We start from the raw sequence: 26,821 nt of genomic DNA on the forward strand, positions 1-26,821 counted from the left end.
GAGTTACTTTAATGATCTCAAAGTCATGTGAAGATTGAGGACTTCAACTGTATGTTTCAAAGAAACACACTGTGGCTCTTCAACATTGTTCTCAACTTGATGTTCCTTATTAACAAATTGGGAGTTCTCACATAAGGTAAAAATCCTTGATTCTTGCCCTTAAAGAGATCCAATAAAAGGAGGGAGAGTAAGGTGCAGGCTTCAGGGATGGGAGAGATCTGGATAAGATGGTGAAGAAAACCAGATATGGGGACATGTTAACATAGAACATGACACCACAGTACAGGCCCTTCAATGCATGATGTTGTGCCAACCCATACATATACCTACCTGCCAAAAATACCTAAACCGCCTACCTCAAATCCCTCTATATCTCTTAAATACCCTATGGTTCCAGCCTCCAGCACAACACCTGGCAGTGCAATCCTGGCACCCTCAGCTCTCTGTGCAAAAATCTTACCCTCCCCTAAACTTTCTTTCCTTCATTTTGTACAGTTGTCCTCTGGTGTTTACTACTCTCACCCTGGGAAAAAGGTGCTGGAATTTTATCTTATCTCTGCCTCTCATAATTTTGTAGACCTCTATTAAATTACATCTCATTCATGCTCTATCTCCATCATTCCTAATACTCTGCATTCAAATAGACATATTTCAAATCCTTCAACTGACTATATGTAAGCTTTCTCCCCTGCCTGTCAAACCACAGAATGTTGCATCATCTTTTCCATCTTCTGCTCCATTCTTTCCCCTCACATTCTGGTTCCCATCCCCCTGCCAAACTAGTTTTAAGTTTTTCCCAACAGCTCTGGCTGTCAGGATATTGGTTCCTCTTCAGTTCAGGTGAAGCCTGACCTTTTTGAACAGGTCATAAAATCTTCGGCCATGCATTTACCTTCCACAACTTCCTATTCCTACCCCTGTTGGTGTGTGGCACAGGCAGCAATCCTGAGATTAACACCCTTGAGGTCCTACTTTTCAGCTTCCTTCCTAACTCCCTATGTTCCCGCTTCAGAACTTCATTCCAACTCCTGTCTATGTTATTAGTACCAATATGGACCACAATGACTGGCTGCTCTCCCTCACACTTCAGAATGCTGTGGACTCAATCTGAGATGTTCTTGACCCTGGCACCTGGAAGGCAACATACCATCCAGGAGTCTCACTCTTGTTCCCAGAACCTCCTATCTATTCACCTAACTATCAAATCCCCAATCAATTTAGCTTTCCTCTTCTCCCCCCCTTCCCTTCTTAGCCTATCACTATGACTTGCTGCTGATAGATGTTTCACCACCCCTCCCCCCCACAACACTCTCCAAAACATTATACTTATTGTTGAGGGGAAGGCTACAAGGGTGCAGTGCTGTGACAGCCTATTCCTCTTCTCTCTCCTTAACAGTCACCCAGTTACCTGCCTCTTGCATTATGGCTGTGACTGTCTCTTTAGAACTTCAGTCTATTATCCCCTCTGCCTCTGGAATGATCTAGAATTCATCCAGCTCCAGGTTCATATCCTGAACACTGTTTGTAAGAAGTATCATTTGGACATACTTCTTGCAGGTGTAGACATCAGGGACAATTATACTCTCCCAGATTTCATTCAATCAAAGCATTCCACTGCCCTACTTGCCATTTCTTCTACCTACTCTTTGTTTCATTTGATTTTCCAAACTGAAACTCAAACAGTTATCAACATTATCAGTCAATGTTAACAGTATCAGCATTGATTCCAATTTACAATTATCCATTTTATAGAGTTTTCTGCAGAGTTCAAGGTCTTTTCATCTCCCTCCCCACCCCCCACATTTAACACAATACTTAACTAACCACAGTTACACATAACATTCAAGACACTTACAACAAAGGTACAAGGCATATATTAAGGTTTACATTGCAAAGATCTTACCTAACCTTACCTGTTATACATCCTCAGCCTCTGGTCACCTAAGCCTATTGAGCCAAAGCCTGTAATCCCCAGTCCTACACTGAGCCAGTCACACAATAGCCATTCCACACTTGCCACTTCGCTTGAGGTTCCCTTTTTTTATATGTTGCACAGAGTCCAACCAATTGTCACTCATTTTACCTTTTAAATGCACCTGAAACAAAGCCCAACTCCTCACACTCACCACTTGCTGACTACTTGCTCTGCTTCCCTCTGCTTACCTTTTAAACACTCCTGGAACAAAGCCCAGTTCCTGACACTTACCATTCACCAAGTCAAGGATTTGTTGTCAAGGACCAAGGATGCAAGGGGTCCTTTGAGTATCAACCTCGTGTGGATACCTAATATATATTATATTATACAGAGATTGATAAGTGTTCTTTTGGATCTCTCCATTGGCCATTTAGCTCCAGCCAATAAAAAGAGGGGAAGCACAAGTGAAGCAGCCAATGTGTAAGTGGCTCAGTGCAGGAGTGGGACTTTGAGTCTTTGACTCAAGAGACCTCAGTGAGCAGAGGCTCAGGTGGTAGTGCATGAGTTGAAGGAAGTAAGGGCCACCCTATTCGAGGAACAAAAATGATCCAGCAGTTTTATTTTTGTTCCTCTTGTCATAAACAGTGGGAATGCTTCTCTTGCAGGATGTGGGTAGTCAAAGAAGCCTGTAGTATTCATGACAACTTCATCTGTGTGAAATACAGCTCTTTACAAACTGAGTTAAGGAATTGGAACTTTAGTTGGATGAGCTCTGGATCATTTGGGAGGCTGAAGGGGTGATAGAGAGGATTTACAGGGACACTATCACATCGAGAAGGCAAGAAAAATCCTCTTGCTGCGTGACAGTCAGGAGAGGGAAAGGGAACAGGCAGACAATGCAGGGCACCCCTGTGGCCATTCCCCTCAATAACCCCCTCATTAACAAGTAAAACATTTTGGATGTTGTTGTGGAGGGGGGTGTGGAAATTACGTACCAGGGACAAGCCAGGATGATCAGGTCTCTGGCACGGAGTAGGTCCAGTGGATAAAGAAGGTAAGGGAGAAGAAGAGATGAGCTGTAGTGATAAGATATTCCATAGTTAGGGGGAAGAAATAAAAGGTTCTGTGGAAGGGATCAAGATTCCCGGATGGTATGTTGCCTCCCTGGACCCTGGTGCCAGGGTCTGAGATATCGCAGATCAAGTTCACAGCATTCTCAGGAGGGATGGTGAGCAGCCAGGTGTTGTGGTCCATGTAGGGACCAATGACATGAGGAGGAAAAGTGAAGAGATCCTGCAAAGACAGTTCAGGGAGTTAAGTTGAAGGACAGGACCTCCAGGGTTGAATTCTTAGGATTGCTACCCGTGCCACATGCTAGTGAGGTTAGAAATATGATAATGCAGTGAAAGAGATGGTGAAGGAGGAAGGTCTTCAGAATTATTGGGCTCTCTTCCAGGGAAGGTGGAACCTGTTCCAACAGGATGGTTTGCATCAAAAATGGAGGAGGACTAATATTCTTGCGGGAAGATTTGCTACTGCTGATCGGGGTGGGGGGGAGGGTTTATTTTTGTTTTTTCAAAAAATATACATAGTTACATTTTAAATATACAATATATTAAACTTTTTCTTACAAACACAACAAACAAATATAAAACAGTCCCTCCCTCCCTCCCCCACCCCCATCCCCTCCATACAGATCTGTTCACCATTTAAATATATAGAGTATTTGGGGAAACTACATTCTTGTATATATAATAGTTACTTTTTTACCTTTTTTTCCTTTTTATTACTATATCTAGGCCCCTATGTGGTCCAGCTATAGCTACCAGAACTTTACAAATGTGTCATATTTGTTCTTTAAGTTATGTGATTTTTTTTCCATAGGTATAAGCTGTTCATTTTCGCAGTCCATCGTGCTGTGAGTAGAGGGGAGTGGGACTGCCAAATGATCACGATTCATTTTTTTATTTCTGTCAGAGCTATTTTTATAAATGAGATTTGATATTTGTTGCTTACTTCCATAAAATTACCTAGTCGATATAACTTCAGGACATCTGTGAAGGTACTCCTGTTAACGTGGTTAATTTTTCTGCAATTTCTTGCCAAAATGGCCTCATTTTCACACACAGCCTTGTGGCATGTAGAAAAGTTCCTGTCTCAGTCCCACATCTGAAACACATTTCTGAAATTATGGCTTTTGATCTGTGTAACTTTTGTGGGTAAGATGCTGAACATATTTTGTATTTACAATTGATGTCATGCTGATCAGCATGATCAGCTGGTCATCAATCTGACCAGCTTCTTTCTGGAATCACAACACCCAAGTCCTTCTCCCATCTTTCCGTTAACATCTGCAATCCTGGTTTTGCACTTTCATTCTGGAGTGCATAGTAAATTTTTGTAATAAATTTGGGTGTATTCCCAAGCCAGACCATTTTTTCAGTTTCACTAATTTCAGATGGGGTCAACGTTGAAAGGCAGACTATCTTAGGGAGTGGATTGGCATGTGAAATTCTGACCTTGTGGCCATTAGTGAAATTTGGTTGCAGGAGGGCAGGACTGGCAGCTCAATGTTGAGACATGATAGAGCGGGAAGGATGGAAGGGAGAGGAGTGACATTGCTCTCAGGAAAAATATCACAGCTGTGCTCAGACAGTACAGACCAGGATGCTTGTCTACTGAAGCTATATGGGTGGAGCTGAGAAATGGGAAAGATATGACCATACTCATGGGGTTATATTATAGACTGCCCAATCATTAGTGAGAATTGGAGGAGCAAATCTGTAGAGAGACAGCAGACAGCTGCAGGAAACATAAAGATATGATAGTTGGAAATTTTAACTTTCCACATATTAACTGGGATTACCATACTATAAAAGGGCTGAATGGCTTGAAGTTTATCCATTATGTTCAGGGAAGTTTTCTAAATTAATATAAAGAGGTTCCAACTAGAGAGTATTGGATTTCTTATTGGAGAATGAGACAGGACTGGTGACTGAAGTATGTGTCAGGGAATATTTTGGATCGAGTGATCATAATGCCATTGGTTTCAAAGTTAATTATGGAGAAGGATAGGTCTGGGCCTCGGGTTGAGATTATAAAGTGGAGAAAGGCTAATTCTGAGGAAAGAGAAAGAATCTAGAAAGTGTGGATTGGGATAAGTTATTTTCTGTAAATGGAAGAACTTCAAAGGAGAAATCTTGAGAGTACAGGTACATGATCCTTTATCTGGAACCTTTGGGGGACTGTGTGTTCCGGACGTCTCCCCCAACCGCCTGTCGCTCAGCCGCCTCCCCCAAGCACCAGCTGCCTCCCCCAAGCGCCAGCTGCCGGCAGCCTCCCCCAAGTGCCGGTCCCTCGGCCGCCTTCTCCAAGTACTGGTCCCTCGGCCACCTCCTCCAAGTGCTGGTCGCCTCCCCCAAGCGCTGATCCCTCAGCCGCCTCCGCCAAGCGCCGGCCACCTCCTCCAAGTGCTGGCCGCCTCCCCCAAGCACCGGCTGCCTGGCCACCTCCCACAAGCACTGGTCCCTCGGCCGCCTTTCCCAAGCGCCAGCTGCTGGCAGCCTCCCCCAAGTGCCGGTCCCTCAGCGCCTCCTCAAGTGCCAGCCACATCCCCCAAGCATCGGCCGCCCAGCCGCCTCCCCCAAGCACCGGCCACCTGGTCACCTATCTCAAGCGCCAGTCCCTTGGCCACCTCCCCCAAGTGCTAGCTGCTTCCCCCAGGTGCCGGCAGCCTCCCCCAAATGCCAGTTCCTCGGCCGCCTCTCCCAAGCACCGGCTGCCCAGCTGCCTCCCCCAAGCGCTGATCCCTCAGCCGCCTCCCCCAAGCACCGGCTGCCTGGCCGCCTCCCCCAAGCGCCGCCCGCCCAGCTGTCTCCCACAAGCACCAGTCCCTCGGCTGCCTCTCTCCCCATTTACCAGATTTTGGAGGGTTCCAGATTTTAGATGTCTGGATAAAGAATTGTGTACCTGTACAGAGTTTGTATGTTCCTGTTAAAGTTGAAGTTTACATGCATCAGGAACCTTGGTTTTCAGGGATATTAGTGATCTGATTCAGGAAAAGAGAGAGGTTTATAACAGGTATAGGCAACACGGAGCAAACGTATTTGAGGAATATAAAAATGCAAGAAAATACTTAAGAAAGAAATCAGGAATGCTAAAAGAAGACAAGGCTACTTTGGCAAACAATATGAAGGGAAATCTTCAGTGTTTCTACAGATATATTATGAGCAAAAGGATAATAAGGGACAAAGTTAGTCCCCTTGAAGATTAGAGTGCTTGGTTATGTATGGAGCCAAAAGAGATGGAGGAGGGTATCTTAAATGGTATTTTTTTACATAAATATTTACTCAGGAATCTAGTTCAAAGTCCAGGGAAGTAAGGAAAACAAGAAGTGTGATCATGGACCTTAGACAGAGGTGATTGCTGTCTTAAAGCAAATAGGGGTGAATAATTCCCCAGGGCCTGACAAGATGTTCTCTTGGACCTTAAAGGAGGCTAGTGTAGAAATTGCAGGGGCTTTGGCAGAAATATTTAAAATGTCCTTAGCCATGGATGTGGTGCCAGAGGATAGGAGGGTAGCTCATGTTGTTCCATTGTTTAAAAAAGGCGCCAAAAGTAACACAGGAAATTATAGGCCAGTAATCCTGATGTAAGTAGTAGGTAAATTATTGAAAGGTGTTCTAAGATATCAGAGAAACAAGTATTTGGATAGCCAGGGACAGATTAGGATAGTCAACATGAGTTTGTATGTGTTAGGTCATGTTTAACAAAATTTATAGATTTTTTTGAGGAGGTTACTAGAAAAGTTGATGAAGGAAAGGCAGTGGATGTTGTCTACATGGACTTTAGTAAGGCCTTTGAAAGGTCCCACATGGGAGGTTAGTCAGGAAGGTTCAGACACTTTATATTCATGGTGAGGTAGTAAACTGAATTCAACATTAGCTATACAGGAGCAGCCACAGAGTGGTGGTGGATAATTGCTTCTCAGACTGAAGGCCTGTGACTAGTGTAACTAATGGGATTGGTGCATGGACCATTTTTTTATCATTTAAATCAATGATTTAGATGATCATGTGGTAAATTGAATCAGCAAGTTTGCAGATGAAACAAAGATTGGAGATATAGTGGACAGTGAAGAAGACTTTCAAAACTTGCAGAAGGATCTGGACCAGCTGGAAAAATGGGCTGAAAAATGGCAAATGGAGACAAATATGAGGTGTTGCATTTTGGAAGGACAAACCAAAAAAAGGACATACATGGTAAATAGTAGGGCACAGAGGAGTGCAGGAGAACAGAGTGATCTGGGAATATAGAAACAAAATTCCCTGAAAGTAGCAACACAGGTAGATAGTGTTGTTAAGAGAACTTTTGACATATTGGCCTTCATAAATCAATGTATTGAGAGTATAGGTGTTGGAATGTTATGGTAAAGTTGTAAAAGACACTTGTGAGGCCAAATTTGGAGTATTGTGTGCAGTTTTGGTCACCTAACTACAGCTCAGGTATCATTAAGATAAAAAGAGTGCAGAGAAGATTTACTAGGATGTTTCCCGGACTTCAGGAACTGAGATAAAAGGGAAAGGTTACACAGGTTAGGACTTTAATCCCTGCAGCATAGAAGAATGAAGGGAGATTTGGTAGAGGCATTTAAAATTATGAGGGGTATAGACAGAGTAAATGAAGGTAGGCTTTTTCCACTGAGAGTAGGTGAGATACAAACCAGAGGACATCAGTTGAGGCAGAAAGGGAGAAATTTTAGGGGAAACATAAGGGGGACCTTCTTCACACAGAGAGTGGTGGGAGTGTGCAATGACCTGCCAGCTGAAGTGGTGAATGTGGGCTCAATTTTAACATTTAAGAAAAATTTGGACAGGTACATGGATAGGAGGTGTTTAGGCGGCTATGGACTGAATGCAGGTCAGTTGGACTAGCCCAGTGATTTTTAACCTTTTTTTTTCATTCACATACTACCGAAAGCAAGCTCTTACTAAGCACAGAGTACCTATTGCATAGTAAGGGATAACTTAAGGTGTTATGTGAATGGAAAGAAAAAGATTTAGAATCACTGGACTAGGTAGAATAATAGTTTGGCCCAGACGAGAAGGACCGAAGGGCCTATTTCTGTGCTGCAATGTTCTATGGTTCGATTATAAGCACATCCCAGCATTGATCCCTGTGGTACACCATTTGGTACAGACTTCTTGGGAAAAAAATACCCATTCACTATTACCCTCAGCATCCCATACCAAACTAGTTTTGGATTCAGCACATGAATACACCTTGGATTCTTTGTTCCTTCTGGAAAAGCCTACCATGCAGGCCTTGTTAAAAGTCTTACTGAAGTCCAGATAAACCATATCTACAATGCTGCCTTTATCAACCTTCTTAGTTGCCTCCTCAAAAGACTTAGGACCATAGAAGCATAGAACAATAGCATAGACTTAATCATGTTTGAGCTGGAAGACTATTTCCTTCAAGGTAATCAATTAAATTTAAAGCACGGTAATAGGCCATTTCGGCCCATGGGTCTATGCCACCCAATTTACACCCAGTTAACCTACACCCCCAGTGCATTTTGAAAAGTGGGAAGAAATCGGAGCCCCTGATGAAAACTCATGCAGGTACAAGGAAAATGTACAAACCAGAGGACATCAGTTGAGGCATTAAGCGTGGGATTCGAACCCCGGTCTCAATTGCTGGTGCTGTAAATGTGTTACGCTAACTGTTATGCCAACCGTGCCACCCCAAGACCACCCCATCTTGATAATCTTGGTAATTTATTTCTAAAGTACATAGGAAATAAAATAGACACAAATAATTTTGTTTATTTACTTCATATAACCATATAACCACATAACCACTTACAGCACAGAACAGGCCTGTTCGGCCCTACTAGTCCATGCCGTAACAAATCCCCACCCTCCTAGTCCCACTGACCAGCACCCAGTCCATACCCCTCCAGTCCTCTCCTATCCATGTAACCATCCAGTCTTTCCTTAAATGTAACTAATGATCCCGCCTCGACCACGTCTGTCGGAAGCTCATTTCACATCCCTACCACCCTTTGCGTAAATAAATTTCCCCTCATGTTCCCCTTATAATTTTCCCCCTTCAATCTTAAACCATGCCCTCTAGTTTGAATCTCCCCCACTCTTAATTGAAAAAGCCTATCCACGTTTACTCTGTCTGTCCCTTTTAAAATCTTAAACACCTCTATCAAGTCCCCTCTCAATCTTCTACGCTCCAGAGAAAAAAGCCCCAGTCTGCACAACCTTTCCCTGTAACTCAAATCTTGAAATCCTGTCAAGATTTTCGTGAACCTTCTCTGCACTCTCTCTATTTTGTTTATATCTTTCCTATAATTTGGTGACCAAAACTGTACACAGTACTCCAAATTTGGCCTCACCAATGCCTTGTACAATTTCATCATAACCTCCCTACTCTTGAATTCAATACTCCGATTTAGGAAGGCCAACATTCCAAATGCCTTCTTCACCACACCATCTACCTGAGTATCAGCCTTGAGGGTACTATTTACCACAACTCCTAAATCCCTTTGTTGCTCTGCACATCTCAATAGCCTACCATTTAATGCATATGACCTATTTAGATTTACCTTTCCAAAATGTAACACCTCACACTTATCTGTATTAAATTCCATCAGCCATTTCTCAGCCCACACCTCCAGCCTTCCTAAATCACCTTTTAATCTACGGTAATCTTCCTCATTGTCCACAACACCACCAATCTGTGTATCATCCGCAAACTTGCTTATCCAATTCTCCACCCCTACTTCCAGATCGTTAATATATATAACAAACAATAGTGGACCCAGGACCGATCCCTGAGGAACTCCACTAGTCACCGGCCTCCAATAGGACAAACAATTTTCTACCACTACTCTCTGACACCTCCCATCCAATCATTGCTGAATCCATTTCACTACCTCCTCATTTATACCTGATGCCTCCACCTTTTTTCCTAACCTCCTGTGGGGAACTTTGTCAAAAGCTTTACTAAAGTCTAAATAGACAACATCCATAGCTTCATGTTGCTGTTCATCAAGTCTGAATAATTAATTAAATAATTGGTCTCTATGGTTTCAGTCCTAACCCTTCAGGAATTTTCAGCAGAATCCAGGATAGCACTAAATGCCTCTCTGAATGTACAAGATCACCAAATCGTCATAAACCTCAGCCACATTACGCAAGATGTATCAGAACAAATTCGAGATTTATAAACGAGCCTTTCACATACATGGAAACGGAAGCTACAATCTCAAATCAGGTAAATTTTGTGTTCATATGTTTATATTTGTTTTCAAGCCTAGGATTGGGGCCTGTCATGTCCTTTTCGGGAAGCTTGTCCACCTTTGGTCCCCACGACGCTCAGTTCAGCTCTCATCCTTGGCTCAAGTAGCTGTAGCACACACACAGCAGCCACACCCCAACAGGCTAAGCTAAACTAAATTTATTAAATTAATAAATTAAATTAAAGCCACCTAATTTTAAGGCTACAGATATAGATTGGATAAATTCCGATTGGACAATCAAACAGTAGTTGGAAAATCAGTTCAAAGAACATGATAAAAATGAATTAAAAATAAATCTAAATGAACTTCAGGACTGTTTTTCTTTTTCAAAGGGTTGTGAATATTTTAATTAATATGTTCCAATTAATTGTTTCCTGTTGCACTTTTCCTAATCCTGAAGCTAAATGAAACAGCAATAAATTGAAGAACAGGTGAGAGGAAAAAAGCAGAATCACTGAAAGGTATATTTTCTGGTGCAATCATGGATCAAAATCTGGTACAATTATGGATCAAAATTTCACTAATTCCATTTGAAAGAACATATAGGGAATAATATAATTTTTCCCATCTAATTTCCAGGCATTCTTGCATTCCTGTAGAAGCAAATCAGCAGATGGAATGGAAGAAAATTGAATGGAGTAAACAGGAATGATTTTATCAAATTCTAGATGCTCTGTAAGGAAGAAGTTTTTAAAAATTGATTACCATGCAATGATTTGATATTGTTGAAATTTCAGTGGATGGCGCATGAAACACCCATCTTGATGCAGAGTGTCCAAAGTTACAGCTTGGAAAGCACCCAAAGACGTGATTTCCAGAATTTAGTCTCCAAGCCAAATCCACAAACAAGACATGGATGTAATCCAAACAAATGTCCTTGTTCAGGCATCGGTAAGCAGGTTTTTTAGATGAACAAATATATTACTTATTCATTTTATTGTTTTCTGGATAAACTGACATAAATTAAATATCTTTGCTAATATTAAGAACTAATTGCATGGAAAACATTCAAAAAGAGTCCAACTCTTTAAAATTAGCTTAAAAATGGTGACCTGCAATACATTCTGTACAGTGAGATCTGAAGTGATAATAAAAATTGGGATAGGTGCAATCAATTAGAACAATTCCCTTTCATCTCTCAGGTCTGGATTTGAATCCAGCCAACCTAATGGGATGTTTCCTCTGTCTGCTCTTGTAGCAATTCTGCATGTGATGAAATTTGTCAGTCTGAACAAAATTCCTATTGGGTCTACAATTGCACTGGAAAGCCAAGCCAATGTTCATCTAAAATAAGTTCCATTTAATCGCCAATCAGTTCGAAAGGTAACATGCTGGCTAATATTGAAAATAGAAATGTCAACTGAAACAAATCAGATAAGTTTATTCTGGATGAAGGAAAACTGTTCATGAGCATATAAAGCCATCACATTGGTAACTAGAACAAGTCCTGTATAGAACTGAGAAAATATTGCCAGCTGACCTGGCTAACCCTCTGAGTTAGTTAGCAATCAATAATGTTAAGACACTGGGATTGTTTTTCAATACTTTAGACATTTAAAAATAATTTAAAATATTCTAAAGCTATTATAAATTCATCAAACAATTTAATTATTTTATAAATTACCATATGCAAATAAACCAAAATGCTTAAGATAAATGAAAAACATATAAATGAAATTAAATGATTAAAAACAATGTAAAAACGCAGTTTATCTGTCATAGCTATTCCCTTCTATTGAAATGAATGGAGTAGAACTTGATGACCGATTCAACCAAGTCTAATATTGTACAGGTTATTCAAGTGGATTTTCCATTATTTCTGCCACAGTTTCTCATTCTGTTGCTGGAGGAGCCAAATATGCATGCACAGAAAACCCTGTCCTTTCGGCACCTAAATGGGGAAATTCTAATGCTTGCTCAGTGAACTGTTGGCATTTACTCACAATTCAGCCCCATTGTTAATAGACACAAGAAACCTTATCCAAAATTAATGTGCATTTTCTTGGACACTGAATACAAAGGTTCACCCATAGCTGAAATGAGAATGGTTGTTACTGTCATTGCATAGAAATGTAGTCACAGCTGTGAGATCCTTTCTTGTGGAATACAACTTTTCTACACATATTTTTTTTTAAATGTAGAAGCAGTGCTTTCTTGGGATAAAAATTACTTATCTGATCATAGCTTAAACATCTATAATCTTGCATACATACCTTGGGAGTAACCTAAATTTAATCTTAGTGCTTGCTGCTCTTTGTAAAATATGTGGCTGATATAATTGGGTGTGTGTTCCTTTAAGAATTGTAACATATGTATAATAGCTCTTTGCACAATGATATAAATGTGTGGGAGTAAACACACAGTAGAAACTCTAGGTTCTTTTGTTTTAGTAAAACACTTAATTAGATCTAACAACCAGTATCTTAATATTAGGGAAACTGTCACTTCAAGCCCAATTACACATTTTGTGCTCTCAAGTACTGTCTCTTGACTCCATCCAGTCCATGGCCACAAGCCAAAGTGGACTGATTACTTGACCCCAATCAAACATTCAAGCCTCTATCCTTTTCCCTTTGGAGGACTCTCTCCTGCCTCCATTAACCAATACCTCCATGCAACCTTTCTCCATCTTGTTACTAGCTTTAGCTATTTCCTCTATTCTCAAGCTTTCTATTATGACTTTGACCTTGAGTCATTTCCTCCCTTTTCACCTACAAATTTGCAGCATTACATATTTCCTCATAAAGCACTCTGCCCAACCATCTTCCTTTCAACTTAACCAGTAACTAATCTCATAAACATAAAATGCAGCACTTAGTAATGCTTTCTGATATTAAAGGTAACATGGGACTTTCTACCTGATTTCAAGATCATTTTATTGTCATGTAATAAAACAGAAAATGCGATATTTCACAATATTTCCTTTAGTCTACCGTAAGGCAGACAAAGATTCATTATCAGCAGACTAATCCTAACCCCTTACAGCCAAAGAAAATGAAGCAAAAGAGAATTCCTCCACAGAGTCACTAAATATCTATGGCTTTATAAATATATAGATTTATAAATATATAGAGTACAATTGGGGAAAATATGTTTTTGTATGGATAATAGTTACTTTAATAACTTTTTTTTTCCTTTTATTACTGTATCTGGGCCCCTTTGTGGTCTAGGTACCAGACCTTTACAAAAGTGTGATATTTGTTCTTTAAGTTATCTGATTTTTTTTCCATAGGGATACAGCCGTTCAGTTCTGCAGACCATTGTACTATAAGTAGAGGGGAGTTGGACTTCCAAGTGATCACGATACATTTTTAAAAATTTGTGAAAAAATCATACTAAACCAATCCATAGCTTGCATTTATAATTGATGTCATACTGTCCTTATGCCAATCTGACCAGCTTCTTTCTGAAATCACGACAGCCAAGTCCAACTCCCATCTTTCCCTTGATCTCTGCAACACTGGTTTTGCACTTTCCCTCTGGAGTGCATAGTACATTTATGTTATAAATTTGGGTGTATTTCCCATCCAAACCGTTTGTTCAGTTTCACTAATTTCAGGTGGGATCAACGTTGGTCCCCATCTTTCTCTTAAGAACAATCTAAGCTGGAGAAAACAGAAGAAGGTCATATTGGCCATTCTGTATTTGTGTTTTAATTGTTCAAAGGACATAAGAGTTCCTTCTGTGTAACAGTCCTTTATATATTTTATACCTTTGTCATACCAAGAATTTAATATTCTATTGTCATAGGCAATAACATATTTTTACACAATAGTGCTTTTATTGATATTGTTGTGCGTTGTGTGTGAGCACAGCGAAAGATCTGAAACAGTAGGCTGTGAGCTCGTTTAGCACAACTGATTTACTTGGATGTTCACACTGCAGTCTTTAAAGCCATCTGGAACCCGCCCCTTGCATCCCAGAACTTACACCATGCTGGCGTAGGCTTGTACACGCTCTTCCGGTCTGCACCAGAAGAGAAGGAAGCATGACGTGGCTGACCGCGTGTGAGAAGTGGGGCCAGTTCGCCACTACAATTACGTGCGCCATCACACAACCACCCCTCCCCACAGAACCAGTGCTAGTGTTCTCACGGTGCGTCATGGGTGAGATCTACTTCGGTGGGAGGACCTTTAACGGCTCTGACAAGTCCAAGTGGGCTGGTTTGAGGGGGTCCATAGTTGCAGGAGTTTAAGTCTGCGGGGTAATTGGAGGGTGGGTGACAGTGACACGATGGTGGTGGCGGTGTAAGTGATCCCAATTTGTCTCTCAGTCTTTCCAGTACAATAGTGATGTCAGAGGCTTGGCCTGGCGACAAAGGGAGGAATTGACCTGGGATAGCAAGAGTCTTGCCATATACTAACCCTGATAACTGTAAAACAGTACACAGTAATAAACAAAATAACATTCCTCCAAACCATAATGCTACCCAGACATCACAAGATTACACAAAAACAACGTAGACAACACAAGACTACATCATTCCTACACGAGACAAAACAAAAGCAAAAAACTACATGAGGCTGAAACACACCAACACAGTGAATACAAAAAACAGTGCAATCAATACAGCACATGAATAAAAAAAAGTGCAAACAATACAGCAAAAGATGAAAAAACTAGACAGTAATCATAGTGGAGACAGGTTACATTTTCGTAGACTTAGATTTTTAAAAGTCTAGTATCTTCAAGTGAAGAACCGTCACACAGTTCATATGTCCATATGTGCCCGCCAGCTTTGGCATAATAGCGATAGAAAGACCCAACAACCTTCTTGCCGCCCCCACCATCTACCGCAGGGCTCTGCTCTCCAAGATGGCACAACCTCCAGAATGTCCAGGCCAGGCACTTGACATGGCCACTCTGGGCTCCCCGACACTTCAACCACAGAACACACAGACCTCCAGATCCTACCAACCAAGCGCATGATGCAGATCGCTCCAGCACACCTCTGTAAACCCGCTTCAGTGTTTCCTCCTCGGCAGCAAACAACATCGAAGTCTAGAGGCCTCGTCCCCACAACAAAGGCCCGATCACCACAGCAGACCAGGCTGCGCAGTCCTTCAACTTTGTTCCAAAGGTCTGTACCTTACTTGACAGTTCACACATTTCCACAGCTCTACATCTCCACATGTCCAATGTTCATCAATTAAGAACTGTTTCACGGTACCTTACTTACTGCCATGCCGCCATTATCCAGAATAAATGCTTATATACTAGGATATCTGTCTCTGTTTTTATAGCATTTATCATTCTTGATGACTCCTCTGTTTTAATCTTCCAAACTAAAACTTGTGCACCCGTTCACCTAACTCATAGTATTATTGTTTAGTTTTTAATAATAGCTTTTACTGTCCTATATTTTATTGTATTGTTTTTATTCTCCAGTAATCTGGAGAATTCTTTATTTTTCCAAACTGTTTATTTTTGCCATATGTTCCCTCTTTAAGATTCTTTGTATAGGATATAATTTGTCCCTTTAGATATGCTTTGAGCGTGTCCCATATCAGAAAACTATTATTAGTAGAGGGCAGATCTGTCTCTTTATAAATTTGCAGGTCTGTTCTTTTAAGGAATGTAATATTGAGATGCCATCTGTATACATTTTCTTGCTTTTCCATTATTGCTATAGTTAATAATATCACCTCCAACCGTGCATCTTGGCGCCTCACAGTTCGGCGGGCTGCAACCTCCTTTGAAGAAGACCGCAGAGCCCACCTCACTGACAAAAGACAGAGGAGGAAAAACCCAACACCCAACCCCAACCAACCAATTTTTCCTTGCAACCGCTGCAACCATACCTGCCTGTCCCGCATCGGACTTGTCAGTCACCAACGAACCTGCAGCAGACGTGGACATTCCCCTCCATAAATCTTCGTCCGCGAAGCCAAGCCAAAGAATAATAGTGAGTGGTCTGATAGAAGCCTTGCTAGGTATTCTTTTTTTATCACTCTACTTTTTAACTGGGCAGACATTAAAAGTAAGTCAATTCTTGTATGCGAGACATGCACCCATGAGTAAAAAGAGTAGTCTCTCTCTCTCTGGGATTTAACTGCCTCTATACAAAGATAAGATTTATATCTTTCACATAGGAAATTGTGGTTTTTGCTGCTTTCACTCTCATTATTGTTCTTGCCGATTTATCTAGTATTGGGTCCAAATTAAAATTAAAATCTCCTCCACCTAATATATTTTGTCTTCCCTCTGCTGTTTTTAAGATGATATCCTTCAGAAAGACTTCATCATCATAATTTGGAGCATAAATATTCATAAATGACTATGCTTCTCCATAAATTTTACAATGTGCCATTACATACCTTCTGGCTTGATCAATCAAAGTATCTTTTATTAACTGGTGTATTTTTATTAATTAGAATCACCACCCCTCTTTCCTTTGAACCAAAGGAAGATGATATTATTTGTCTCACCATCCTCTTTATAATTTATCATGTTCCAATTTGGTAGGATGTGCTTCCTGCAAAAAGATTATATCCACTTTTATATGCAAAAAAACCCTCTTCCCCTTCATCGTTTCATTTATCCCATTAACATTTAGACTAATAAACTTTAGTGTTTTATCCATACCATTTTTCAAACACTGTATAACAATAAAATCTTACCAATTTTTAAAATACTGTCATAACATCTCCCTTATAAGAGACATTTCCAACATGTACATTTCCCCTTTAAGAAATACACACACATCCTTAGCTCTGACAGTGTCATTGACAATAGTACCCGGAAGCCCGCAATAAAGCCCACGGATTCTTCCTAAGAAGAACAATAAATCCTCCCTTTAGGGCCATCTTTTAAAACTGCTCCTCTCCCAGTGCCATCTTTTCCCACCCAAATCGGAGTTCCCATCTTGCTACTTTCCTTACCACCTTTCTATCTTTTCAGAGCTCTCCATATTAACCACAATGATTTTTCTTTTAATAGTGAAAACAAGAGGATTTAGTACTACTAATATAAATAAAAAGATGCGTCTTTCAGTTAGTCCCTTTTTGAAATGGTCTTTTCAGCCCTTTCAGCTGGTGACTTTAATCTTTTCATAACTTCCTTAAAAATTCTTCCACTTCTTCTTTATTCTTGAAAATTTGTTGATTACATGCTGAGACATCCACCCTCAACATTGCTGGATAACTCATTGAATATTTAAAGTTTTTAGATCGCAGTTGTCTCTTTACCTCATTAAGTTCCTTTCTTTGTTTGATAAAGGCAGGGCTAAGTCCTGGAAAAACATTACTTTTACATTATCCACCACTAATGGGCCATTAATTATTTTTTGAATATTTGTATGCTGCTCCCAAGATCACATCTCTCTCCCGGTAACCTAAAAGTCTTACCAGGTCTGGTTGTGGTTGCTGTTCGCTGGTTCTTCTGGGTCCAAATGTCCGGTGGGCCCTTTCTATTTATTGCTTTGCATTTAACTTGTCTTGTCCCATCATTTGTGGGATCCATGTTTCAAAGAAATTCACTACATCTTTTCCCTCCATTCCTTCTTACATTGTTATGTCTGCTAAAATTTTCCATATGATCAATCTTGTCCATCAAACATTTTTTTTCTGTGTCCCATGTTTTTACTTTTTCCTGCCAGTGTCTTTAGCTTTCTTTTGTTTTGTCCAGCTTAGCCTCCAAACAAGTCATTTGTTCCATTAAGTCTTCCACGATTTCTTTGATTTCTGTTACCTTTTCATGCCATACAATTTTTTCTTTATGTGAATAGATTATAGAATTCTTCTCTGTATAGATTTCATCAAACTGCTGCCTTTCCTTCAATTTCAAATCTAAGCAAGTTGATTATTGGCTGTTTACAGTTGATCTCGTCACTGTTCTTACAGCTAGAATGAGCCAAAAGTTTTGCATGTTAATTGGGTGTGCAGTGCTTCCAGAACTCACCGGAGTGCCACTCTGGCACCTCAATGGGCTGCTGCAGGCAGGTCATGGGATGGCCCCTTGTCGCCGTATTTGATGAGTTACAACACCTAAAAAAATTAGCACTGTACCCCTGATGTTAGTGCCATGACTGAAGTTGTAAAAAACACTTGAAAATTTTGCTCACACAAACATTTCTGTTTCCATATAGCATACAATCACTTGTTTCAGGACGATTCTTTCCAGTCTTAAAATTATTTATGCAACATTATTTCCTCACAAAGCTCTTTAATAGTTTGGTACCAGAAACAAGATAAACTTTACCAAATCAATTCAGCTTTTTTTAATTTCCTCCTATTCAAAAGGGATAAAAATTCTTCTAAGTTGTCAGTGCAAAAAAAAATCAATGATCAGTGCTGGGGCCTCTGTTGTTTGTGGTTTATATGCAAATGATCTGGACAAAAATGTTGTTCAGTTGATTAATAAATTGCAGATGAAAATTAACAGAAATGTGAATAGAGAGGAAGGTTATCGAAGGATATATTGGATATATAAGAATTTGTTGGAAATACGGGTGGAGAAGTAGCAGATGGAGTTTAATTCGGACAAGTGTAAAACATACTTTAAGAGTTCAAATGGAAGATGAAAGTATCAAGTAAATGGCAGGACCCTTTAGACCAGGGGTGTCAAACTCAAATTCACAGAGGGCCAAAATTAAAAACTTGGACTAAGTCGTGGGCCAAACTAAATATTTATTGAAAATTTTCAACAACATCTGCATGTTTTCTCTTCTTTTGACATATGTAATGTTAAACTTTTTCTTATTAAAATAAATGTTTAATAATAGTTTTGGTTAAACTCTTTCCAGAAGAAGCATTAACAAATGAGAAATAAAATATTCAATAAATAATATTTCTCTATAGCTTTTAAGCTCCTTTTAAATGTATTTTTTTTCACAAGCCAACAAGTCAAAAAATAACAACTTGCTTCAATGACAAACAGGTTTGTCTTTTAAAATGATGAACATATAGTCTGCCTCCCACCTGTCTTGAAAGGTCCTGTTTTCTGTCTTTGGTTTGGCCATTTTTCGTAAGGGGTTTATTACATGTGAGTTGGGCGACAGGTCGCAGATGCTAATGAAAGTAAAGAGAGGAGGTGGGGGCGATTAGCAGGCTGACGGGCTGGTGCCAATGCATTTGCAAAGCATTCTGGGATTTGTAGTATTAGCTGTGAATGCGCTATACTGGCGCGGCAGCCAGCGGGCCAGCTCTAATACATATTTGATATGATCTTGCGGGCCAAATATAATTATATTATGGGCCAAATTTGGCCCGCGGGCCTGAGTTTGACATGTGTGCTTTAGACCATTGATGTACAAAGGGATCTTGCCTTCATCAGTCAGAATGTTGAGCATAAAAGTCAGGAAGTCATGTTGCAACTGCATAAAATGCAAGTATTGTGTCCATTTCTGCTTTCCAGGTTAGAGGAAGGTTTGGAGACTGTGCAAAAGAGGTTCACTGGGATGTCGCCTGGATTGGAGAGTATTAGTTTATAAGAAAAGTTAGACAAACTTAGATTGTTTTCTCTGGAGCATCTGAGGCTGAGGATGTGAACTAGTTAAAGTGAGAGGGAGAAAGTTTAAGGAGATTTATGAGGAAAGTGGTAAGTGCCTGGAATGTGCTGCCCGGGAAGGTGGTTGAAGCAACACTAAAAATGATTAAGCTATTTTCAACGAAATATTAGCAACATAGAAACAGTAGTAGTACAGTACAACTCCAATGGTCAAAAATCGGATTCTCCAAAATCCTCAGTTATCCAAAGTTTTTCCGGAGCCGAACTGATTGGGATATTGGGCTCCCAGTATGGCAGCAATAAACTTCTGGCTCCTGGTGGCAGCAGGAACTTCAGTCTCCCGGCAGTGGTAGCAGCAGACCTCAGTTTACTGGTGGCGGCAGCAGCGAACCTCGGGTTCTCGGCAGCAGCAGCAGACCTCGTGCTCCCGATAGTGGCAGCAGCAGACCTCAAGCTCCTGGCGGTGACAGCAGCAGACCTCGGGCTCCCGGCAGCAGTGGGAACCTCGGACTCGCGGCAGCAGTGGGAACCTCGGGTTTCTGGTGGAAGCAGCAGCGGATCTCAGGCTTCTGGTGGCAGAGGGAACCCAGGCTCTTAGCGGCAGTGGTGGACCTCAGGCTCCTGGCAGCAGCCGGGACCTCAAGCTCCCAGGCAGGAGCGAGACCCTCAGGTTCCCAGCATGAGCAGGGCCTCAGTGGGGAGGTGTCAGTGATCAGCGTGGCCAGCATTTTTTTTGGTGAAAATTAAACATTATTTTAATGCTTAAAAAGCCTTCCCTTGTTGTTTGTTGTTTTGTTTAAATACTGTTACAAGTGATTTGCTGTTGCAAATGGGCTGTTTTTAAAAATGACCAGTTCTCTTAAAAAAAATGGTCCTGACCTTTTAAGATAATCGGAGTTGTACTATAGTAGTCATAGTAGTTTATTTATATAGCGAATTTAACACAATGCACGTTGAGCCATAGCACTGAACATACAATTAGGAATAAATTGGTTACTGTCTAAATGATGACAGACAACCAAAATACACTGGCACAGCCATCTTTTAACATCGACTGTCCAACTTAGAACATTAATTATTTAAACCCTAACCCGTTCCTCCCGATCGCAGCAATTTCAAATTAACAACAGTGCTACAAATACCAGACTTCAAAGAACAAGTAGTGAACATAAATAGGCCCGGTGGCAATTCCATTTGGATGCAACATTTTAGGGCTGGTTTACCGTCATCAGTAGAACTTACATGTTAAAGTCTACCAGCATCAAAAGGGAAACTACCAACAAAGTCCAAGTTTCTCGAGGCAGTAGAGCAACAGTTCGCCTCAACGACCTCCCAACCTCGGATGATCTGAACACCTTGAGGCCTCACGTCTCAGGTTGACATGGACCATGACCAATACATCCTTTGGGATTCTCGGGACTAATACCGTTTCACTAGCTCCAGTCATATCGGGACACCACCTCCATCTCCGCCACATTACACCATTTCCACGACTATCAAAGCAGGCACCGCTGGAAGGCTGAGGCTGAGGCCACATCGCCATGCTATCTTGCAGCTCGGTCCATCAGTAGGCCACACTCAATGACTGCGGAGCTCCAAACCTTGTGGCTTCGTCTCAGTGACCCACTCATTGTTTGGCAACCCAAGTTGCAGTTCCAGACTCATTGTGTTTCATTAAAAATTCTTGTTGAATCCAGGTTTGTGCATGGCGCATCTACTTGTTAGTGACAGCAGTCCTGGGATCCAGAATGTCTGCTGCTTTTATATTTTTTTTCTCCTTTACATACCCGAGCTATTGCCACATTGTCAGGTAGATGCAAGTGCTGTAAATGGACTGGAATGGCTTGGGCAATGGGAGCAGCAAGTTTCAGAGCATTCTTCCTATTGGTAGAAATTGCCAGGCCCTATAGCCTTTGCTATATCCAAATGCCTTTAGCATTTCTTGTCACATGGAATTAAGTTAGGTGAAGAATGGTATCAATCACAGTGGGTGCCACTGGAGAAGATCTTAATGTGGATAAATGGTACATTTCCTCATTACACGATCTCTTGGGATTAACAATTTAAGAGTGTACACATTTGAGTAGTTGTTCTAACCACTTTACTTGCATCAGTTTTTCTCTTCTCTTTGGAACTAGGTAGGCATTTCCTTGATGTGACCATCAGGGATGTAGATCAGAATACAAGAGGATTCTTTAGAACTGTATGGGCGTGACAGAGTATATAGCAGGGGTCACCAACACGGTGCCCTCAGGTGATAAAATAAATTTTATTTAATTGTGTTGCTATTCTTTTTGAATCACTCTTGCATTGATGTAGATTTGAAAATGAAAATACAGGTACACAATCCTTTATCCTGACATCTAAAATCCGGAAAGCTCTAAAATCTGGCAAGTGGGGAGAGAGACAGCAGCACGAGTCGGGCGGGCGAGGGAGGGGGAGATCGGCAGCGCGAGTTGGGCAGACAGGAGACTGGCTGTGCGAATTGGGCTGGCGAAGGGGAGACACTGGCAGCACGAGTCAGGCGGGCGGGAGACCGGCAGCGCAAGTCAGGCCAGCGTGGGGGAGAGACCGGCAGTGCGAGTCGGGCGGGCAGGAGACCGGCAGTGCGAGTCGGGCTGCGAGGGGGGGAGACCGGCAGTGCGAGTTGGGCCGGCGAGGGGAGAGAGTGGGGAGAGACAGCAGTGCAACTGGAAAGGGGTGTGGGAGGATACGTCAGCACAATTTGGGTGGGTTTAAATCTAGCTTTCCGAAATCCGGAAAAATCCAAAATTTGGAACACACTGTCCCCCAAGGGTTCTGGATAAAGGATTGTATACCTGTATTTTTAAAAAAAACATTTTTAAAAATATAAATATTTAACATACATAAACTCTGATCTAGTCTGGTTCAAAGGTCAGTATTGTGCACATGACAACCCTCAGCATTTGCTGAATAAGCTAGCGGGCGCTGCGAAGATGACAAGCTAAATGCGATTTCAACTCCCAAAAACATGGCAGAAAAAAGAAAGAAAACATAATTTTTATACTGAATGGGAGGAAGAGTTCTTTTTTACTACTGTGAAAGAAAATTGTGTGTGTCTCATTTGTGGGGCGACTGTGGCAACAGCAAAGCGGCACAATGTAGAGAGACACTTCAGTACGTGTCACAAAAGCTACCGTGCTAACTACTCACCGAGCAGCCTAGCACGGACAGAAAAAGCCTATGACTTAAAGGCAGATTTGGGCAAACAGCAGTCTTTTTTCATGAGGCTGGTGAAGAACTTCCGAAAAACAACCGAAGCCTCAATCAGAACTACACATTTTTTGATAAAGAAGAAGAAGGCATGTTCAGACGGGGAGGTTTTTAATGAAGCAATGATGATAATTGCAAACACTGTGTTTAAAGACGAGAAGAATGGAGCCGATGTCATATCCACTCTCCGATGTCCAACTGGGGGCAAGTACGATGGTTAGAAGAGTTTTGGCTATGTCCGGAAACTTGGTATATGTACAGCAGCAATGAAGGTTGCCAGCCTGGAGGAGTCACGTGATGGAGTAGTGGCCGGTCAGGGAATTCCAGCCCTCTCCGGAAAAGTTGAAAAAAAACGCACAAAACACAAAGGTACAAGAATAAAAATTAAAACAAAGTAAAAGTAAAGGTGAGAAGAAAATGGCAGCGAAGAGAGAAAAGTCGAAAACAACGGGAAGAAGAGAAGATGAAAGAACGTCGGAAGAAGTAGGTGAAGGCCTTACCTGTCCGAGGAGGCCCACCGCAGAGAGAGAAGCCCGCTCCCTAAGGTCGGTGGAAGTCCCGAGCTCGGGACTACAAAAATGGCTCGCGGAGCCGAGTAAAAGTGGGCATGAAAAAAAACACACTGACGGGAGGGGGGAACAGCTGAGGAGTCGATCTCCACAGCTGAGAGTGACAGCTGCAACACAGCAACAGGAAGAGAACATAGAAAATAACGAGAACAAGAAAGAAGAGAGCAAAGAGAAAACAAGGAAACAACAGATGGCCAACAAGAGGAAGAAGAAAAAGAAGAACATAGAGAAATGGAAGAAGAAGGGAAAGGCAGGACAATGGATATATTTTTTTTTAAAGAATATATGGAATCAGTGAAAGAATGGCAATTACAATAATTTCATGAGATAAAAAGAAAAATTAAGAGTGCAGAAGAAAAAATGAATAAAATAGAAATGGTCATATCAGAAATAGGAAAAAGAGTGGATAATTTGGAAGAACGAGAAATAATCGTAGAAATGGAAGTAGAGGACTTAAAAGAGAAATTAGAAGAATCTAATAAAAAAGTTAAAGAGGCACATGAGCTGTTAGCTCAGAAGATAGATATAATGGAAAACTATAATAGAAGAAATAATATAAAGATAGTGGGCCTTAAGGAAGATGAAGAAGGCAAGAATATGAGAGAATTTATAAAAGATTGGATCCCCAGGATCCTAGGAAGACCAGAATTACAGCAAGAAATGGAAATAGAGAGGGCACATACAACACTAGCCCCGAAACCACAACCGCAGCAAAAACCAAGATCCATTTTAGTAAAATTCTTAAGATATACAACAAGAAAATATATTGGAGAAAGCAATGAAGAAAATAAGAGAAGACAAAAAGCCGCTGGAATACAAAGGTCAAAAAATTTTTTTCTATCCAGACATAAGTTTTGAACTCCTGAAGAAGAGGAAGGAGTTCAATACAGCAAAAACAATCCTATGGAAAAAAGGATATAAATTTATGTTAAAGTACCCAGTGGTACTTAAAATAGTTATTCCAGGGCAACAAAACAGACTATTCTCGGATCCGGAGGAAGCACGAAAATTTGCAGAACAACTACAAAATAAGCAGAGAGATGAAGACATGTAATGAAAGTAAAAATGACCACGAACTATATGTATGTGTGTATATGGGTATATATATATATATATATATATATAGATGTGTATGTATATATGTGTGTACATGAGTGTATCTGTATTTAGAGGAAAATATATAGAGTATAGATAAGAATTAATAAGGGAATGAAAGGGAACAGAGGAAATAAGGAGGGAATTAAAAGAGTGACCTTTGTTATATATGAAAATTGAAATCTTTTCCGGGGGGGGGGCTGAGTGGGGAGGAGTTACGGTCACTGCAAAATCAGTTGACACTTGTGAGTGAATTCGCAAATCCAAATGGAGAGGGGAGATGTGGTTGCCCGACAAGGGATAAAGGGCAACTCAGGAGGGGGAGGGGAAAATGGGGTTAAAGAAGTTTTAAATAGGAGAATAAGGAAAATGTTTGATGTTTTAGAAATGTTGTCTTATAAAGTGTTCAAAACAAGAAAGCAGAAATGGATAAGAAGGAAAGGTGATGATGAGGAAACGGAAAGGGAAGATAAACAAAGTATGAAATGGCTACGTTGAACTATATGACTTTAAATATTAACGGAATACATAACCAAATCAAAAGGAAGAAACTGGTAAATTTACTGAAAAAAGAAAAAATTGATATAGCATTCGTAGAAGAAACACATTTAACTGAAATGGAGCATAAGAAATTAAAGAGAGATTGGGTAGGACATGTAACAGCAGCGTCATATAATTCAAAAGCTAGAGGAGTAGCTATATTAATCAGTAAAAATGTACCAATTAAAATAGAAGAGGAAATAATAGATCCAGCAGGGAGATATGTAATGATAAAATGTCAGATATATTTGGAGTTTTGGAATCTACTCAATGTATATTCACCTAACGAAGAAGATCAAAAGTTTATACAAGATATTTTTTTGAAGATAGCAGACACGCAAGGGAACATATTAATAGGAGGGGATTTCAACCTTAATCTGGATTCAAATATGGATAAAACTGGGAAAAAAATTAACAGAAAGAACAAAGTAACCAAATTTATAATTAAATCGATACAAGAAATGAAACTTTTGGATATATGGAGGAAACAACACCCAAAGGAAAAGGAATATTCATATTATTCGGGTAGACATAAAACATACCCAAGAATAGACCTATTTCTGTTATCAGCTCATATGCAGGATAGAGTAAGAAAAACAGAATATAAAACTAGAATATTATCGGACCATTCACCCTTGATATTGACAATAGAGTTAGAGGACATCCCTCCAAGAATGTATAGATGGAGATTAAACTCCATGCTACTTAAAAGGCAGGATTTTAGAGAATTAATTGAAAGACAAATTAAAATGTACTTTGAAATAAATACGGAATCAGTGAAAGATAAGTTTATACTATGGGACGCAATGAAAGCGTTCATCAGAGGGCAAATAATAAGTTATGTAACCAAGATGAAGAAGGACTACAATCAGGAAACAGAGCAGTTGGAAAGGGAAATAGTAAATATAGAAAAAAAATTAGCAATGAAGGAAGACACAACTAAAAGAAGAGAATTGGCAGATAAAAAAATAAAATATGAAACACTACAAACATATAAGGTGGAGAAGAACATAATGAAGACAAAACAGAAATATTATGAACTAGGGGAAAAAACGCACAAAATTCTAGCATGGCAGCTTAAGACAGAACAGGCTAAGAAAATGGTATTGGCATCAAGGAAAAAAAAAGACAAACAAATCACATATAATCCAACGGAGATTAATGAAAACTTTAGAGAATTTTATGAACAATTATACCAAACTGAAAATGAAGGGAAAGAAGACAAAATAGATGAATTTTTAACTAAAATTGAACTACCAAAATTACAAATAGAGGAACAAAATAAATTAACAGAACCATTTGAAATAATAGAAATACAAGAGATAATAAAAAAACTACCAAATAATAAAACACCAGGAGAGGATGGATTCCCAATAGAATTCTTTAAAACATTTAAGGATTTATTAATTCCTCCCCTCCTGGAAGTAATCAACCAGATTGATAAAACACAAAGCTTACCAGATTCATGTAAAACAGCAATAATTACAGTAATACTAAAGCAAGGGAAAGATCCACTCGCACCAGCGTCATATAGACCAATATCTTTACTTAACACAGATTATAAGATAATAGCTAAACTATTAGCAAACAGATTAGCAAATTATGTACCTAAAATGGTAAATTTAGACCAAACTGGATTTATTAAAAAAATACAGACAACAGACAATATTTGTAAATTTATTAACTTAATTCATGCAGTAGAAGGGA

The 26,821-nt window shown here is 40.2% G+C and overlaps 1 protein-coding gene across 1 annotated transcript in view; it reads left to right on the top strand.

Annotated features, from left to right (window-relative positions):
• Nucleotides 1-26,821, top strand: part of LOC138760631 (uncharacterized protein C2orf73-like) — an 88,408-nt gene that overhangs the window by 20,970 nt on the left and 40,617 nt on the right. The window contains exons 2-3 of the mRNA XM_069931437.1: nt 10,024-10,204; nt 10,967-11,120. Of these exons, the coding sequence (XP_069787538.1) occupies nt 10,024-10,204; nt 10,967-11,120 (335 nt within the window). The remainder of the gene's footprint in view (nt 1-10,023; nt 10,205-10,966; nt 11,121-26,821) is intronic.

This window comes from Narcine bancroftii, chromosome 4 (assembly GCF_036971445.1).
Source record: "Narcine bancroftii isolate sNarBan1 chromosome 4, sNarBan1.hap1, whole genome shotgun sequence".
Lineage (NCBI taxonomy): Eukaryota > Metazoa > Chordata > Chondrichthyes > Torpediniformes > Narcinidae > Narcine > Narcine bancroftii.